The sequence below is a fragment of the Neomonachus schauinslandi genome, chromosome 10 (genome assembly GCF_002201575.2).
Source record: "Neomonachus schauinslandi chromosome 10, ASM220157v2, whole genome shotgun sequence".
NCBI classification, from domain to species: domain Eukaryota; kingdom Metazoa; phylum Chordata; class Mammalia; order Carnivora; family Phocidae; genus Neomonachus; species Neomonachus schauinslandi.
In genome coordinates, this window is record NC_058412.1 from 65,426,622 (window position 1) to 65,446,428 (window position 19,807).

At 42.3% G+C, this 19,807-nt stretch overlaps 1 protein-coding gene across 1 annotated transcript in view; it reads right to left on the reverse strand.

Moving 5' to 3' along the window:
• Positions 1-17,634, reverse strand: part of EML6 (EMAP like 6) — a 263,656-nt gene extending 246,022 nt beyond the window's left edge. The window contains 1 exon segment of the mRNA XM_044918715.1: positions 17,438-17,634. Coding sequence (XP_044774650.1) covers positions 17,438-17,634 — 197 coding nt within the window.
• Between the last annotated feature and the right edge of the window lie 2,173 nt (positions 17,635-19,807).

The window sequence follows — 19,807 nt, forward strand, 5'->3', positions numbered from 1 at the left end:
AAGCAATTCATCAATGATCCTTCATTGCCAAGTCCACAGGTCCCTTTCCCAGACTTACACTGGTGTACTCTATTGGGACTGCTGAGGTCTCCTTGACACCCTCTCTGCTCTTGGCCACCAGGGCACTCTACTTACCTGGTTTTCCTCCTACTCCTGACTGTTCCCATCTGTCACAAGCACCTCTTTCTCTGCTGATCTCCTAAAAATTGATCATCCTCAAAATCTTTTTTTTTTTAAGATTCTATTTATTTGAGAGTGAGAGAGTGAGCGCGCGCGCGCGAGAGAGAGAGCACGAGCAGGGGAGGGGGAGAGGGAGAAGCAGACTCCCTGCTGAGCAGGGAGCCCAAAGTGGGGCTCGATCCCAGGACCCCCAAGATCATGACCTGAGCCAAAGACAAATGCTTAACCGACTGAGACACCCAGGTGCCCCAATCATCTTCAAAATCCTAACCCTGGCCTCTTCTCTTTCCTTCATGTGGTCTCTGAGTCCTCATCCACTCCTGCATGCTCACTGCAACTCCCATGGCTCTCTACTGAGCAACGGACTCATATGTATGTACAATCACCTCTTGGATGTCTCACAGACACCTCAATCTAGCTATGTTGAAAGCTGAACTCATTACCCCCTGACCTTGAATGTGCTCTTCAATCTGTTTCAGTAAATGATTACCACCATCCAACCAGGTGACTATGACAGCAACTTGACCGTTACCTTACACATTCTTTCTCCCCCACAGCCTATCTCCAATCACCAGGAATCTAAGAATCTTCAGAATATATTCATTGCTTTCTTTGTATTACCACCATAATGATCTCACTCCTGAATTACTTAAAGTGCCTCTACTCTGCAATAATCCATTATCCACACTGCAACCAAAGTAACCAGCCCAGAGTCTAAATATAATGATGCTCCTTCCTCCAGAAAGTCTTCTCTGACCACCACCCCCTCTCATGAATGAGTTAGGTATATGCCTTAAGGCTCTCATATACTTTGGGCTATCATAGAACTGAACACACCAATCCAGCTGATCATTTATGAGTATTGCCCTCATGATCATAAATTCCTTGAGAGGAGATACATACTATTCACTGTTTTGTCCCCAGGACCTAACACAGTGAATGACACATAATAGACACTCAAGAAATCTTTGTTGTAAATCACTTTTATTCCTCTAAGCTAGGGGTTCTTAACCTGGAGCCCAAGTACCCCTTAATAGAATTCAGGAAGATTTATGTACTTATATGGACTAAAAACTACTAAAAAAAATCTTTACTTTTAACAGACTTTAGTATTTCCTATCATTCAGAGTGTAGGCAACAAATTATAGTAGTATTAGCAGTCCCTCCACCTTTAGACCAGTAACGTCACAGACATTTCACATTACATTACAGTTGTAGCAGACCTCTCAAACACCAGGCATACTCATCACCACTCGGAAATCATAATTATTAAAACTGCTAGACTTTTCAAATGTATGAGTTAATAAAGCATATATAATATATCACATTAAAGTATTTTATAACTATATTTCAAAATAGTTAATTTTCTTTACAATCCTATTTATGTATTTTATTTTATGCATTAGGAGACATTATTCTGTGATAGTGGGATTATAAATTGATATATGCACTCTGGAAAACTGTATGGCAGGGCATACAGCAAAACTGATCCTATGTGCATCCTGTGCCCCAAAAGATCCACTCCCACCTGGAATTGCATGTATATGTTTACTTGTACTAGAATGGTGATAGTAGTCAAAAGAAACTAGAAGCCCATCTACAGTAGAATGGATAAATAAATTACGGTATTTCTACACAATAAAAAGTATGGAAGTGAGAATAATCATGTAGAAACACAGACGAATCTCATGAATAGAATGTTGATTGAAAGGAACCAGACACAAAAGAATGCATACTGTACTATTCTTTTTTAAAGTACAACATTAGGCAAAACTAATCTACACTGTTAGAAGTCAGAATAGAGGTTAACTTTGCAGTGGGGGTTATGGCTGGAAGAGGGCACAAGGGGGTCTCTGTGGTGCTGGTAATGTTCTAATTCTTGATGTGGATGAGGGTTATAGGTGCACTGGTTTGTGAAGATTGATCCAAATGTGTACTTTTCAGTATCTATAGAAAAGGACAGAACAAAACAAACCTATTATTCTGAAATGGGATCCATAGGCTTCACAGTCTGTCAAAGGGCGTCTATAAAAGAAGTCCTATCCTAACCAGAAATTCCAAGGGGGGGGTATCTTAAAATGAACAAACACAAGTCATTCATTTACTCATTCAAAAAATGCTTATTAAGCATCTTCTACATACCAGGCACTATCCTGGGCATTGCAGGCAGGGCAGTGATCAAAACAGTACTGCCCAAATAGAGCTTATATTCTACTGAAGAGAGGTAACAAGGAACAAAATAAATAAGAGCTAAGGAGAAAAATAAAACAGGGATGGATAATAAAGAATGTGTTGGAGAGGGGTCTGAATGTTAAATAGGGTAGTCAGGGAAGTCCTCACTGAGAAGATGACATTTTGCAGAGACCTAAGGGAGGTGAGTAAAGTCACATGGATGTCTGGGGGAAGAAGGAGACAGACAGAAAGGACAGTGAGTGCAAAGGCCCTGGGGCAGAAAAGTACCTGGGTTTTTAAGCAGCAGATAGGAGGTCAGTGTGACTGGAGTGAGGCAAGGCATGGGGAGAAACTAGGTTAGATCACAGAGGTAACAGGAGGCCAAATTCCCCATTGAGGCTTAGAGGCCATTATAAGGACTTTGGCTTTTATTCTGAGGATTCTGAGCAGAGAATTGACATGACCTGACTTCTGATGCAACCAGATCAACTGGCTGCTGTGCTGAGAACAAAATGGGAGGGCAAGGATGGAAGCAGTGAGGAGGCAATGGGTAAGAGGCCTTGGGGAAAGAACATGGAATGAGAAGAGGAGAGAACAGATACCATGAGGAACACAAACACATACACACATTCAAACAGACACACAGATGCATTATTGTTGTCATATTTGCTGCTGCTGTTACTGAAATGGCTGCGAGCAATTTGCAGCCTTCATGACTCTTCACTCAATAGACAGCACATATCTCCTAAGACAAGTACTTTCTCCTACATAACCACATTGTACAATTGAATTCTGCTATTAACCTAATATGTGGGCCCATATTCAAATTTCACCAACTGTCCCAATACCACCATTTATAACAATCCTCCCCACCCCGATGCAGCTCTCACACTGCACTTACTTGAATCTTTTTAGTCTCCTTTAATCTGGAACCATCCCTCAATTTCTCGTCTTTTATTTTTTTTTTTCAATTTTTATTTTTCGCAAAGTACAGACCAGCTGCATTGAAGAAAGTCCCTTACTTTGCATTGGTCTGTTTCCTCATGACTAGCCTCAGGTCATGCATTTTGGGCAGGAAAACCTGATGAGCAATGTTGAGGGGCCCCTATATATAAGAGGTGGACTTAGAGAAGAGGAGATCAAGGTCAGTCAGGGAAGTGAGAGAAAACCAGGGGGCTATAACCTCCAGGACAGAAAAGGAAGGATATTGAGTAGAGGGTGACCAACTGTACCCAATGCTGTGAAGAGGTTAAGCTGGACACGGCCCCATTTAGCAGTGGAGGTCACTGGAGCCCTTTCAGAGAAAGATTGCAGTGGCTGGTTAGAGGGAGAAGCCAGTTCTTTATGTTAAGGAGTGAACAAGAGATAAGATGAAGCAGTCAATGGAGACAACTCAGAATCACAACACTTTAATTAGAATGGATTTTAGAAGGGTCTTAGAGATCACAGAGTCAGCCCGCTCATTTTTAGAAGAGGCCCATGTTAAGCACCATGCCCAAAGTCAGGCCTCTCACTAGATCCCCCAGGACCTGATTCCCCATAGGATGCCATGCTCCTACTTCTGAGAAGTTTGGCATTGAAGGAAAAAAGGTGTGGGGAGGAATCTCAAAGAAAAGGTTAATATAAAGAAAGTAGAAATCTTCTGCCTTTAATGATCTTCCTAAAATGTAAATCGGCCTTTTTAAATGTTTAAATCCTCCCACTGGTCCCCATAATTTGTAGGACGAGCTATAAATCCCTTTGCAATCCAGCCCCAGGCCGCTTACTCAGCTTCATCACCCACAGTATCTTCCTCACTCCCACAGTGCTGAACCAAGTACTCTCTCTTCAGGAGACCCGGCTCCTGGGCCCCTGAGCCTTTGCATAAGCCGTTCCCTCCTTGGTGTTCCTTCCCTCCCCTATTTTTCCACCTGGCCTGCCAAATTGCTCTTCATCCTTCAAAAGTCACTTTCTCCAGGAGGCCTGCCCTTGAACGCCTACTTCTATATCTTTGTGTGAAACTCTTCTGGGCCAGGAAAGACTTCGCTTCATTTAGAGCCAGCAGATGTTACTTTACAATCTCTCCAAACATCCTTCTTGCAAACGTTACCTCAGATTTTCAAAAGTTGATCGCCATGTTTCCTAAATCTAAAAGAATATGAATCAAGGTTTTCCTACTAACACAGTCAAAAAATCTTAAGTCATTAAAAAAGTGTTTCATTCATTATAAGATCCATGGACACATTTCAGAAGAAAAACACTGTGTCTTCAATGGCTGGATTTTCCGTTGTAGATCAGGAAAACAGTAGAAGGAACGAGCCAGATAGGATTTGGAGTCTGACTTAAGAGCATTGCAGTAATTGGTCATTATTGCCATCCGAATATTTTTTTAAAACAAGATTCTGAATCCTGCCTTTACATGCCAGCTGACAATATATTTTCAGGATTTTTCTCTTTGCGAAGTATGTATAGAATGAGTCCTATAGAAATATTATCTCCATTTCACAGCTCACTCCTTACAAGTAATTTGAGATATGAAGAACTAACAACAAATAAAAATATGTTAGGCACTTATTAAGTCCACAACGTGTGCCATACCAGGGAACATACTCAGAACTCAGATCAGGTCGACAGATGGGTAAGTCAACAAATGCACCATAATGCAATGATTCCAGAAGGCATGTACTGGCATTGTGGCCTGGACATACAGAGCAAGAAAGGCCTAAAATAGGCCTTTGAGTTGTCAGGTGAGGCTTCAGCGGGGAGATGACCCTACATCAAGATTGAAGGCAGAATGAGACTATACAAGCGGAGAAGTGAAGGGTCATTGCGGGCAGCCAAAATGGCATGTGCAAGGATGAAGATACACAAAATACGAAACTGGGCTCAGGGAACTGCAAGGAGTTTGATGTGGCTGGAGGATGTTAGAAGGACATGAAGGGACATCAGGTTGGAGGGGGAGCCAGGAACCAGATTGTAAGAAGCCTTAGAAACCCTGCTAAAGGAGCTTGAACCTTATCCTGTGCAATAGGGAACCTTAGGTAGCTTCTAAGTCTGGCTTTAGGAAGAGTCGTTTTCAACACCTGTTAGATGGCCAACCTCACAAAATCATCTAAGGGTCCATGCATGTCACTCATAGCCAGGGCTGGTGTCCAACAGATGTGCACCAGTATCTGTGCCAGGTAAAATATGAAAATATTTCTTCACCAACTGGTAAAGAGCTGTGCCACCAACATCACCTTGCAGCCTCCTGTGAGTGCCATCTGACCACCTCCCTGGTGCCTGCTAGCGTCAGCCCCCTTTCCCATATACTCCCCTCTCCCTCTCCCACCAGACCCTGGCAGGGGGGAAACACCCTAATAGTAGCACTGGCACCCCAGTAGGCAAATGTGTGTTGTCCCCTTGGCTCCCCGAGGCTGTGGTCGCCAGCCATTGGCCAGCATCCCCCAGAGACACCCTGGCATGGCCTCTTATGAGAACTGAAAATTCCATGGTGTGTTATATCCCGAATATTTTGTACTTAAGCCCTCTCAACATCCCTTCCTTACCTTTTCTTGCCCTCAACTCAGTATTTCTCACCACTGTCCTGGTTTTTTTTTCTATCAAGAAATCATTTGCCTCCTCTTCTTATCTACCTCCTCTAGTAGAGTTGCCATTTGTTCCTTCTCTTAGCCCATACATCCCTTATTAGACAATCTTTCTTTTTTTTAATTTTAATTCCAATGTAGTTAACATAAAGTGTTATATTTGTTTCAGGTGTACAATATAGTAATTCAACACTTGCATACAACACCCAGTGCTCATCAAGGTAAGTGTACTCCCAATCCCCTTCACCTATTTTACCCATCCCCCTACCCACCTCCCCTCTGGTAACCATCAGTTTGGTCTCTATAGTTAAGAATCTGTTTTTGTTTGCTTCTCTCTCTTTTTCCCCTTTTGCTTGATGATTTCACATATGAGTGAAATCATATGGTATTTGCCTTTCTCTGGCTCATTTCGCTTAGCATTATACCTTCTGGATCTACCCATATCATTACAAATGGCAAGATTTCATTCTTTTTATGGCTGAATAATTTCCACTGTATATCTATACCACCTCTTCTTCATCCATTCATCTATCGATGGACACTTAGGCTGCTATTATAGTTTGGCTATTGTAAATAATGCTGCAATAAACATAGAGGTGCACATATCCCTCTGAATTACTGTTTCATGTTCTTTGGGTAAATACCAGTAGTGCAATTACTAGATCAATCATAGGGTAGTTCCATTTTTAATTTTTTGAGGAACCTCCATACTGTTTATCACAGTGGCTGTACCAGTTTGCATTCTCACCAACTGTGCACGACGGTTTTTCTTCACATCCTCACCAACACTTCTTGTCTCTTGTGTTTTTGATTTTAGCCACTTGACATCTGTGAGGTGAACATCTCATTGTGGTTTTGATTTGCATCTCCCTGATGATGACTGATGTTGAGCGTCTTTTCATGTGTCTGTTGGTCATCTGGACATCTTCTTTGGAGAAATGTCTATTCATGTCTTCCTCCCATTTTTTAATTAGATTATTTGGGAGGGTTGTATAAGTTCTTTATATATTTTGGATATTAACCCTTTATCAGATGGGTTTTATAAGGGTTTTTTTTGTGCTGGGTTGTATAAGTTCTTTACATATTTTGGATATTAACCCTTTATCGGATATGTCATTTACAAATATCTTCTCCCATTCAGTAGGTTGTCATCTAGTTTTGTTGGTTGTTTCCTTTGCTGTGCAGAAGCTTTTTATTTTAATGTAATCCCAACAGTTTGTTTTTGCTTTTGTTTTCCCTTGCCTCAGGAGACATATCTAGAAAAATGCTGCTACGGCCAATATCAGATAAATTCCTGCCTGTGTTCTCTTCTAGGATTTTTTATGGTTTCAGGTCTCACATGTAGGTCCTTAGTCCACTTCGAGTTTACTTTTGTGTATGATGTTTCATTCTTTTGCATGCTGCTATCTAGTTTTCACAACACCATTTGTTGAAGAGACTGTCTTTTCTTCATTGCATATTCTTGCCTCTTTTATCAAAGGTTAATTGACCATATAATTGTGGGTTTATTTCTGGGCTTGCTATTCTGTTCCATTGATCTATGTGTCTATTTTTGTGCCAGTACCATACTGTTTTGATTACTATAGCTTTGGAATACAACGTGAAGTCTGGAATTGTGGTACCTCCAGTTTTGTTTTTTCAAGATTGCTTTGGCTATTTGGGGTCTTTTGTGGTTCCATACAAATATTAGGATTGTTTGTTTGAGCTCTATAAGAGACACTGTTGATACTTTGATAGAGATTGCATCAAATCTGTAGATTGCTTTGGGTAGTATAACATTTTAACAATATTTGTCCTTCCAATCCATGAGCATGGAATGTCTTTCCATTTCTTTGTGTCATCTTCAATTTCTTCCATCAATGTTTTATAGTTTTCAAAGTATAGGTCTTTCACCTGTTTGGTAAGTTTATTCCTAGGTATTTTATTATTTTTGGTACAACTGTAAATGGAACTGTTTTCTTAATTTCTCTTTTTGGTACTTTGTTATTGGTGTATAGAAAAACAACCAATTTCTGTGTATTAATTTTGTATCCTGCAACTTTACTGAATTCATTTATCAGTTCTAGTAGTTCTTTAGTGGAGTCTTTAGGGTTTTCTATGTATAGTATCATGCCATCTGCAAAGAGTGAAAGTTTTACTTCTTCCTTACCAATTTGAATGCCTTTTATTTCTTTTTTGTTTTCTGATTGCTGTGGCTAGGACTTCCAGTACTATGTTGAATAAAAGTGGTGAGAATGGACATCCTTGTCTTGTTCCTGACCTTAGGGGAAAAGCTCTAAGATTTTCCCCATTGAGTATGTTGTTATCTTAGACAAACTTTCTTAAAGCGGCAGCCCTCTGAAACATGGCCCCACCCTATAGGCTACAGCTGATTGGACTGGGTGGACATCCTGTCCAGTGCTAAGCCAATTAGATTTTCTTTCTTGGAAATTTGGAATCAAGACGCAAAAGACTGATCGATTCATCTGGTATTGTAGGACCAAGCCGGATAGTCATGTGTGCTAAAGGGCTGAGATGAACTGTGGAAAGGGATGACTATGTGCAAAATGGATCATTGAGTTAAGAAGCCAGTCTGCAGACATAGAAAATCAAAGCATATATTATCCAGAGAGAGGCAGAGATATGAATCTGTATGAATCTGTGATTCTTACAAGAGAAAGACATAGGGAAAGAGAAAGAAATAGCTGCCTGATAACTGTGCAATGCCTGAAAGGCCAGCCTACTCCCTATAATAGAGTTCCCAAAGATTCTCTTGTCATCTTATGATCCTCTCCTTAATTGTGTTCTTTGGAAAAGTTTCAGTTTCTTGCAACTGATCTCTTATTTAGAAGGCATCCTGTCATTTGTGGCTCCTGTTTTATTCTTACCCATAAAATCAATTCACAATGAACACAGAAACATGTTTTAATGACACTGTTAAATAGCAGCTACACTTAACACGAATCCTCGTGCCTTAAAATAATTTTCGATAGCTTTAGAATAATTCTCTGACCAACCTATTTATGTACTGCCAGTCCAGAGAAAGATTCTTTTATCTCAGGGAGTTATTGCTGGCCTGCCACTCCCCTCCTTCATGCTAATGGGGAAAGGGGTGGTAAAAAACTAGTGGGCAACTGTGGAATACTTCAACTTCTGGGTTGAGGTCATCTAGGTGCCTGCCTCCCACTGGGGGAAGAAAGGAATGAACTGATGAGGGGGTAAAGGTCAAGGGGCACAATCTCTGACTATTCCCTCTGCATTCCCTTTTGTCTCCAGCAGCAAGGCCAAAGCCTGGAAATTCATTTTTAAAAAGCAAGAATCTTTGGGAGTAAACAAAGCCAATGTATAGACTGGTGCTGGTCCCTAAACCAGCGATTACTGAATACTGCACTGGGTCCTCAAAGTATAAATATGGTTATATTCTTTAAACATAAAAAATTTACACATCCTTGGGACGCCTGGGTGGCTCAGTCGGTTAAGCGTCTGCCTTCAGCTCAGGTCATGATCCCAGGGTCCTGGGATCGAGTCCCGCATCGGGCTCCTTGTTCCGTGGGGAGCCTGCTTCTCCCTCTGCCTCTCTCTCTCTATCTCTCATGAATAAATAAATAAAATCTTTAATAAAAAAAAAAAAAAAATTTACACATCCTTATAGTTTCTAACACCATCTTTTCAAATAGGATAGCAACCAAAGCCTCAGATTTCTATTACTTCTAAGTTAATCTTTTTAACAATTGTTTCAGTTTCTGGGTCTCCAAATGTTCAGTATCTTCTAAATGAGAAGAATGGGCCCTCTGCTAGGAGAATTCAAAGGTTATAGACATGCAAGACAATTCAAAGGGAAGAGAATAGTCTTTTCAATAGATAGTGTTGGGACAACTAGATATCCACATGCAAAAGAATGAAGTAGGACTCCCCCTACCTCACACCATATATAAAAATTAACTCAGAATGGACCATCTGCCTAAATGTCAAAGCTAAAACTTTTAGAAGAAAATGTAGGCATAAATCTTCATGAGTTAAATTAGGCAATGGTTTCTTGGATTTAACACCAAAAGTATAAGGAACAAAAGAAATAAAGAAATAAATTGGACATCATCAAAATTTAAAACTTTTGTGCTTCAAAGGACACCATTAAGAAAGTGAAAAAACAACTCATGGAATAGGAGAAAATATTTGCAAATAACAGATAAGGGACATATTCAGAATATATAAAGAACTTTTACAACTCAATAAAAAAACAATTAAAAATGGGCAAAGGATTTGAATAGACATTTTCTCCAAAGAGAATATACAAATCATCAATAAATTATGAAATGATCAATATTATTAGTTATTAGGGAAATGCAAATCAAAATCACAGCGAGATCCCATTTCACACCCAGTAGGATGGCTATAATCAAAAAGAACATAACAATTGTTGGCAAGGCTGTGGAGGAGTTGGCACTCAAGACATTGGTAGTACGATTATACATTGCTTTGGAAAACAATTTGGCATTACTTCAAAAAGTTAAACACAGAGTTACCATATGATTCTGCAAGTCCACTCCAGGTATACACTCAAGATACCAGAAAACACAGGTCTACACAAAGGCTGTGGACATCTCTTCCACTGCTCACAGGGACAAGCTCACCATCTCCCTAACTCATTTCATTCAGTGCCTGCTTGGTTCTTTCTGGAGCATGTAGAACACAGGGCTAGGTACCATCTTAATGAAAAAATTAATTCTGTTAATTTAAGAATTTAATCAATGTATAGATCATATATATTATTAAAAGTCTATTTCGCTAGCTGGCAATCTCATTTGGGTTGAAAAAAACACTGGTCTACTGAGCTCTGAAACATACCAGTGAGGTCCCTAAAATATTACTGTGGCCTGTGACCAGAAGCATTGGCATCACTTGGGAGCTGTCAGGCCTCATACCAGACTTACTGAGTCAGAAGCTAGATTTCAGCATGTGTTCAGGTGACTCCTATGAACAATGATATGTGAGAAGAAATGTCTGCTCTCAAACACTTTAATTACACTTAAGATCAATCCACATATGACAAATTTGGGTTAAACTTACAAAAGAAGCCTGACTGCTGAAGATATGTAGTCTGGTGGCTTAAGGATGGCTTTCCATGTGGTTTCAGGACGAGTAAGTCCCAGATGCAAAGCCAGCAAGTCAGCCTTCCCAGCAGATTCCTTTTTTTGGTGGCAAGAATGTCACCTACATTGCAAAAGTGTTCAGATCCAAATCCTTGTGGGTAGGAGAGGGCTTAGGACAGCTCTACTTAGAAATGCTGCCATGGAACAGTTTTTCACTTACCACAGTATAATCTACATTCTGATTGACTGTGGTTGTGGGGCCAATATCATTCTTTGTAAGAGAGTATATTCCCGTACAATGTTTTCAAACAATGACCCACTATATAGTAACCATTTTTTTCTAAATAAAAACATGGTCATATATTCTGAATTAAAAATAGAGACCCACAATATGATAGAAAAGTATATCTATAACAAGAATTGAATGGAATATTTGTGACTGTCCAGGGAAATCTAGGACATATGGTACCAAGACCCCTGAGGCACTAATGACCTGGATGAGAATTACAATGACCTTGGTCTTTCTCTGGGTATCTACACCAGAATTCTCGGCACACCAAATTCCTCCTCACCCTGGTGTCTTTGCATGTCACCTCTCCTCTGCCATGCCGTCTTCACTTATCTGCCCTTCTCATCCTTCTGGTCTCAGCTTAAATGCCATCTCCCTAGAGAGCTGCCCTGGAATCCTATGGCAGGTAGCTCCCACTAACCCAGTTCCTCTCTATGATCATTCCCTTCTCAGTACTTGTTACAATCTATATGCACCGTGTCTTTTTGTTCATTCATTGTTGGCCTCCACCATCAGAATGGAGGCAAGAATGTGGTCTTATTCACTGCTGCACTCCCTGCACTTGGTACCTTCTAGAGAGTAAATGCGATTTTGATGAATAAACAAGTAAAATGTTCCCAAGTTAGGGTATAAACAAATCTTAATAAAAATTACCAAATAGGGATGCCTGGGTGGCTCAGTTGGTTAAGCATCTGCCTTCGGCTCAGGTCATGATCTCGGGGTCCTGGGATCAAGCCCTGCATCGGGCTCCTTGCTCTGCAGGGAGCCTGCCCCTCCCTCTGCCTGCCGCTCCCCTGCTTGTGTTTCTCTCTCTCTCTCACGAATAAATAAAATCCTTTTTAAAAATCACCAAATAGACTATACCTTATTAATAAGAATAACAATAATAAGATTATTTACGAACAGATCATAAACTTCCATCAAAGCCTTTCACTTCATGCTCTTGCAAATGAACAGGATCAAATGAATAGTCAATGGTACTACTGAATTACTTTGTTTAAATCTCTTTCCCTCTTAGAGCCACTCCCACCCAGAGGGAAATGAGAAGATTACCTCTCAGAGATGGGAGAGAGGGGAATGCAATGAGATGACACAGATCTATATATAAAAGTATCTGGTACAGAACAGGTACTCAACTCAATATGGGTTTGATTCTTTATAGTTACCCCCATGTTTCCTTTATTCAAACTGGTCAAGGGACTAAAGAATATGAAATCACATTTCCAGACCCTCATGTGAACCTGTTCACTCAATACTCTACACCCAACCACGGCTGTTAGACCCCTCTTTTCAAATTCAGCAAGTTCAATTGTATTTGCAGCACCACATTATTTTAGCTATGTCACAATTGAGACTTAATTTTTAAAAATATCTCTAGTAGATCATTGTTTTGGATAATTGTCTCAAAGCTGGTAATGTTCCTGAGGTGAATTTGAACATGGCTCCACTTCTAGATTGAGTTCTAGCAATCAGCTTCAAATACTCCTAATAAACTGGTAGGCACCAGACTGATAAAGAGAGTTAGGAGAAGCAAGAAGCTCACAGAGTTCTGGTTAGAAATAAGGCACAGTGGTAGGGACCACAGTGACTGAGAAAAGTAAAAAGCATGTAAAACAGTGAAGCAATAACTTTGGGCTTTGGAATCAGCCCTGGGTTCCAATTCCCATTCTATAGTCTGCTAAATAGTGACCATGGGCAAGATCCTTAGCCCCTCTGTGCCCTGGTTTCCTCACCAGTAAACTGGGGCTAACAATAGTTCCACTGTCATTAGGTTGTTAAGAGGATGGATGAGATAAATCTGTACACACATTTATTTAGTGCTGAGTCTGCACTCAAGAAATGTTGGCTCTGGTTATTAAATTTATTCTCATCCTCAAAGATCTTATATACACTTATAAATGAAAATAGAATGAAAGAAAAGTACTAAATGATACATATTAAGTGAGCAGCAGTGGTCACAAAAGATGCAAAACTTTAGGAGTGCTAGGCACACCTTCATCTAAGGATGGTATAAGGTCTCATGGGAGTGGTGAAGCTGAAGCAGATGGGGCCATGCAGGGTGTGGATACAAACAGGCCCCCTGCGGTGGGCACTTACTGTTTGCCAAACACTGTGGGGCACCTTGTATGTAATCTCCACAAGCTACAAGGCAGATACTTTTAAATCTCTAATTTGTAGATGAGAAACTGTTTTACTGGTGATAGCTAAGGCTCACAGAGGTTTAGTAATTTCCCCAAGTCGCCCAACTGGTGGCAGATCTGGGTTTCAAATCAGATCTGACAATCCACCACTGTGCCATTGTTGGGGAGAAGGGTTGATATGGAGATAAATCATTCCAGCATGAGGCAGGAAAGAACAGAGTAATGTTTTCATATGGCAAGTGGGAAGCAAACAATATATACTTTAAAAAAGAAAAAAAGGAAAATAAGGGAGGAAGTGGGTTAGGGCCAGAAGGAATGGAAAGCTAAGGAGTCTGAGCTTCAGCTGGTGGACAATGAACAATCTGTTTTGTTTACGGTGTAAGTCTGTGCTTTTAATGAAATACTACTAATGCCATGACTAAGAGCAGTTATTGAATACCAGCTCAGGGCCAGGCCCCAGTCTAAACCATTTGCATACATTATTTGCAAAAGTTACAATTTGCAATTTAGGGATTATTACCCCGTTTCACAGCTAAACAAGGCCCTGAGTGGTCAAGCCAGTCATTCGGATGACTCCAGTAAACAGCACAGTGGGGTTCATCACTGAGTGTGTGCCAGGTCAAAGTCAATACAAAGTCCTTACCCTGAAAGAGTATTGCACAAAAACCTTCCTTGCACTAGAGAGTGAAAAAATAAGAAAAAGGAAAATGGAGACAGGGAACTAGTCAGAAACAATATACCAATCCAGAGTAAGGAGATAAATGTCTTAAATGGAGTCACTGAAAATGGAAGGGAGGTGACAGAGAGCAAAATGTGTTCATGACCTTTTCTTTCATTTACTCCATTTGTGTCATGATCTGCTACCTGCTGTAGAAACCAAGTTAGTAAATATTCCAGTCTCTATTACCAGCCTTGCCTTTAAGCCTGAATTGAGTCCTGTTGTTAGTCTAAGAGCAAACACGGCTTCTAGTATTTACCTGTCCTGTCACAGTGCTATCAGGGCTAAAATAGGCATCATCCTCTAATCTGTTATCTGTATTGAAGAGTAAATCATTCAAAAGAATAAAACTAAGCCTCCACATCCAATAAATCACATTATGCTTCACATATCAACATTTTAAAAAATCTGACTTAAACACATAGTCTGTCAAATCAGGAAGACACATATGCTAAGCTCCAGTGAGCTCTGCCAAATCCTACATTATTATTGAAGTTCATCGTGATCTCAGAGATCACACGGTTTTATAAAATGGAGTGGTGTGGTATCAATATTTGTTGGGCTGCTTTCTAGTTAATATTCTGGGGAAAGTAGCACAATAAATAAAGCAGTAGGAAATATATGCACCATGAATATAGCTTTCAAGCTAAGCCAAAAGCTAATAGATAATTACTTACATTATCTCATTTGACAGAATCAAGAGTTAGAAGCTTGAACGATCATATAATGTTTCCAAAAACCCAAAACATTTTTGCACTGAAACCTTAGCTATAGTCCTCCTCATTCAATAGCTAACCACAATATGTTAAGTGGAAAATCAGTAGTGTAACAGGAACACAAGTTGAAATTCATAAAGATAAAAGAGCCTAATTTTCCTGTCCACATCCACAGTTAATACATAAAGATTCCCAACAATTTACAATATTAATCTGAAATATTCAAATATATTTCTGGGAATAAAATTATGAAAGAAATGGCACTCAAGAGTCTCACTAAGGCTAAAAACAAATGTGGTCTGTGTACTGCGTTTATCAGAAAAAGATATGTATGTAAGATAAGGCAAAATAACAGCACATACAGGCTCATTTTACAGCTCTTAATTACATAGTGATCTATGGTTTGTGTTTTTAAATCTGTTGGACTTAATTTTATTCCTATGTGCAAAGACACATACACAGATATTAAAGAATTCTGCTCACCTATACATACTCAGACTCAACCAAATATCATGAAAAATTTAGCAGTAAAGTCCAGTCTCTGAGGGTAGGCTTACCACTATGCCACAATTCAGTATAAAGATACAACTACCTTCATAATAGACCAGAAGCTAAGTTGTGATTTTTTTTTCATCACTTGAGTCTTCCTGCAAACCAGTTACACAAACAGCTTCATTCACCTTTTCCTCCAATCTGAGTGTTTAACTAAGCCATGTATCATCACACTCCCACCAGTCCAGCTGCCTGTCATCACAGCACTTTACTGCAACTCCACCCTTTTCCCCCCTTCAGTTTCAACAGTGCATTTTTTTTTCCTATTAGAGAAAAAAAAAATTAAGATTAGGAGTTCAAACCCTCAAAGTAGTTCAGTGAGCTGTCACAACAATATTATTTAACCCCAGGGAATTTTCTGTTTAATTGCCACTCTCTCCGTTCCCCCAAAGGGCTACATCTTATTTAGATGGTGTAATGGAAAGCACCGCATTAAGAAAGACAAAGCAAAAACATAATGGGTTTAAATTTTTAAACATCTAACCTTTTCACAAGTCACTTTTCATCATTTGCACCTGTGACTTTCATAAGCGGCCTGGCAACTGGAGAAGCAAAATCTCCAGGACAGAACCAAGTGGGATGCCCCAATCACAACCCTCACTGTATCAGGAAGCAAAGAAAAAAGCTATTTTCTCATATGTTACAGGAAGAAAGTTTTACATGTCAGCTCCACCCAATCTTGGGAATAATAGAGCTCCTAATATTCAAAATCTTCATTTTCTAAAAGTCAAGTTTTTAAAAAAATATATATCTTACTGTATTTTCAAATATTAAGTTTTTATATTTTGTAACAATTTTTCAACTGTAGGGCTCAGATAAAAAGGGGGGGACTGCAGAATAAGCACAACACTAGAAGGGGGGAAGAAAGCAAGACTTTTAAATCATTCTCCCCAAGGAGAAATCAAAACCATTAACATTACACCACATAACCACTTATTTCATTATGAAAGGCAAACTTAGAACACAAGTGGTAATATTCTGAAATGTGATAGAAGTAGTTCTACATCAATGAACACACAAGTTTGGAAGGCACAAATATGGTCTCTGTCAGTTGTAGTCTATCCTCAGCAAGCCATTTGCCCCATGGGTGAGGCTCCCATATGGAAATCTTCCTTAACTGCAGAAGGCTGAATGGGATTCCCTGTGAACAGCATCTGGACCACACCTTGTTTGGTCTCATAAGCAGCTGACAAGAGCTGGAGGAAAATGCGTCTGGTCCAGAGATGACAGGACAGGGCCAAGAATCAAAATATGTTCCTCTACTGTTTAACAGGGAAGGCCCCTTAAAATGGCTATTTATCTAATTGTGTTTTTCTAATCAGTCTTGGCTACCCACTGCCAGATGTTGGCCTTTCGGGGGGCTGACTGGTAGGATTTTGTGGTCCAGCAATTGCCATCATTTTATAACCTCAGTGATGTGGAAGCATCCATTTAGTGTATAAATATGGTTGGGGTTTTTTGGGGGGTTTTTTTTGGCATTAAAACACTGCCAAGTGAAATATTAGAGAACAAACTCCCCACCCATTGCAGAAATTTTCCAGTTTCAAAGCATCTGGGATGAAGATTCCAAATTACCTATAGCAAAATTTCTTCTAGATTTTTTTAATCCTCTTGCTTGTTGAGGAACCTACGGAGGAGCTTGCCAAAGATGACACCCGCCGTTCAGATTATTGGTCCTACATTTACCCAGTTAGGGCAGGAAGAAGTGTTTGATGGTTACCCGGGATCCTTCCACTTGTAGCCGGAAAGAACACCCAAAAAGCAGCAGGACACTCAACTCCTTAGAGATTTAAAAGCCTTCCAGAGGAATAAAGAGGAAAGAGATCTCTCCCTCCCCACCTGCACCCCCCACCCTGTCTTTGCCTTAGTCTTAGAATCGCAGCCCTTCTGTAATTCCATGCAGTTCCAGAGAGAATCCTTTACTCCAGAGGGCTCCTGGATCTGACCCCAGGAAAGCCCGTTTGATCATCCTTCTCCCCACCCTTCCAATCTCCACACCCAACCCTTCCCCACGACCCCAGGCCACTTCCTTACCTGATAATGTCGTCGTTGTGTCCCAAGAAGAATTTTTGGCTGTGCTCTCGGGTGTTGTAAACCACCCCGACCCCAGCCACAAAGTAGACCACCTCCTTGCCGGCCGTGTAGTACAGGTTGTTGCGGCACTGGTGACCCCGGTACCCGTACACCCACTCCAGCCGGAGCTGGCAGCTGGGAGCTGTCCGATCCGCCATGATAAGCCGACCCCACGCGCCCCCCGGCCCCCCCGCGCGCGGGCCCGCGGCCCCTGCGCTCCGGGTCTGTCCTCGCCAAGACTCGGGCTGCGGAGGACCTGCAAGGGCTCAGTGTGCAGCGCCGGGCGCTGATTTCCGCGGCGACGCACAGACACAGCCCAGTGCGCCCGCTGCCACCATCATCCGCCGCCGCCGCCGCCGCCGCCGGAGACAAGCCGCCGGTGCGCGGCCGCCAGACCCCGCCGGGCGCCCCGGCTCCCTCTCCCCGGGCAAGGCGTCTTCGCGGGCGCCAGCACTCGCACGCGCGCGCCTCACTGCACCTGCGGGCTTCGGCCCCCAGGAGAGGTTCTTGGGGGGGTCACCCCACCTTTTAAATCAGGGATCTGCATATCCAAACACTGATTACCCAGTTCGCTCCCTGAAGTTTGCAGTGCGTGGGGGCTTCGCAGCAGGCAATGGGATTTATTCTGTGACAGCTTTGATTTGACAGAGAACCCGGGTAAGCTTTGCCATCACCATCGCTGGATCCGAAACTGACAGTCTATACCCAGGATGCAAGAGAGAGGAAGAAAGAAACAGATTTTTTTTGTATAAGTCACCAGCCCAAGAAAATGATCCCCAAACTAAACCAAGTTTTTTTGTTTTGTTTTGTTTTTTGTCAACTGGTCCCCCTTTTCCCCTCCATATCCATCTCCTTAATGATATGCCCTAAATGCTTCTGGCTGGCGGTTGCTGATACGATTTAAGAGAATACTTTCTGTTTCCCCATTAAGCCAGGGCGAATATGCAATGGTCAGTTTTTAGATGCTCCAATTTAAAATTCGTATCTTCCGTGAACCCCCTCTTGGCCGAAAAGAAAAACAACAACATAAAGAACTTAGCAGTTCTCACAGATCAGCAACTCCAACAGCAAGCGTCATATAAGATTTTTCTGAATTGGAGGAAACGAGACACTAGTGCAGTTGGAGGCAGGAAAGCGCTACCTACTAATGCTCCTGGTCCAAAAGAAATTAAATAATTAACAAGTGGTAAAAAATCGTGTACCCCCTCTTCAGGAAGGTCTGAGCTATCTACGGGGCCCCCTGGGCTCAAGGGTTAGCCTCCAGTCCGGCGGGGGTGGGGGGACAGAGACGCCCCCCACCTCACCCCGCAACGTGCGCAAACACATCCCGGTCTTCGGCCGCCGCAGGTCCGAGGGATGCCAGCCCCCAGGGACAGCCCGACGCGCGCGCACTGCCTCCCTGTCAGTGTCCTGCACTCCTTCCTCCCACACCCGATCCGGCCTCGTCCGCAGAGCATCCCAGCTCTCTTCGCCTCTAACCTCTGCTCGGAGCGGGCGCCGGCAGCACGTCCCGATCTCGCACTGAGGAGCGAAATCCTCTGCCTGCCCTCCCTTCCCCGCCTCCCGCACCCGAAGATGGGCTTCGTCACTGGGGCGCCGCGGGAGACAGGTTCTTCCTCCAGCCGGGGCTCCGGGGGCGGGGCCACAGCGCCGCTTTCGGGAACCGCGGTGGCCGGTTACTAAGCGAGATCACAGCGCTTGGAAACCGCGACGCCCCAGAGCCTAGGGGCGCCCCTCCCTCTCCCCGCCCAGGTTGCCCCTCCCTTCCCCGATGCATCCCGGGAATTGTAGTCCTTTCGATGCCAGCTGGGTCGGGGAGCGCGCGGAGCTGGACCACAAGTCCCAGGATTCCACACGCCCAGAGGGGTCCGTAGAGAGGCAGTTACCAGCGTCCGCGGTTCCTGCGGTTCTCCGGCTGAGCAGAGGAAGGCGCACCAAGGGCGACCGCTTGTCAGCGCCTTGCGTTCCCTAAGCGACTGAGGCGGCGGCCGGCATGCGTGTGTATCTATGAAGAGCAGTGGAGTTGAAAAGAGAATCTGTGTGGCCCACCTCGAGAATTTCTTCTGCACCAGTCCCTGCGGCTTACTGTAGCTAGCTGACCGAAGCCCAAGTTTGTTTCCTACTTCAGTTTTCCATTTTGTTCAGGTGGGTTCTAATCTGTTAAAGTGCGGTGCTGCCACATTTAAGAAAAATGTTGGGGGATGTGGTCTCACTCTTCCCTAAGAACCAGCGCCTTCCCAGGAGCTACCTCCCAAGTTACTTGAGGATAACCAGATTTTGGAAATGGGAAGGCGCTCACACCACAAACAACCAGCCTCGGCCTTCAAACGC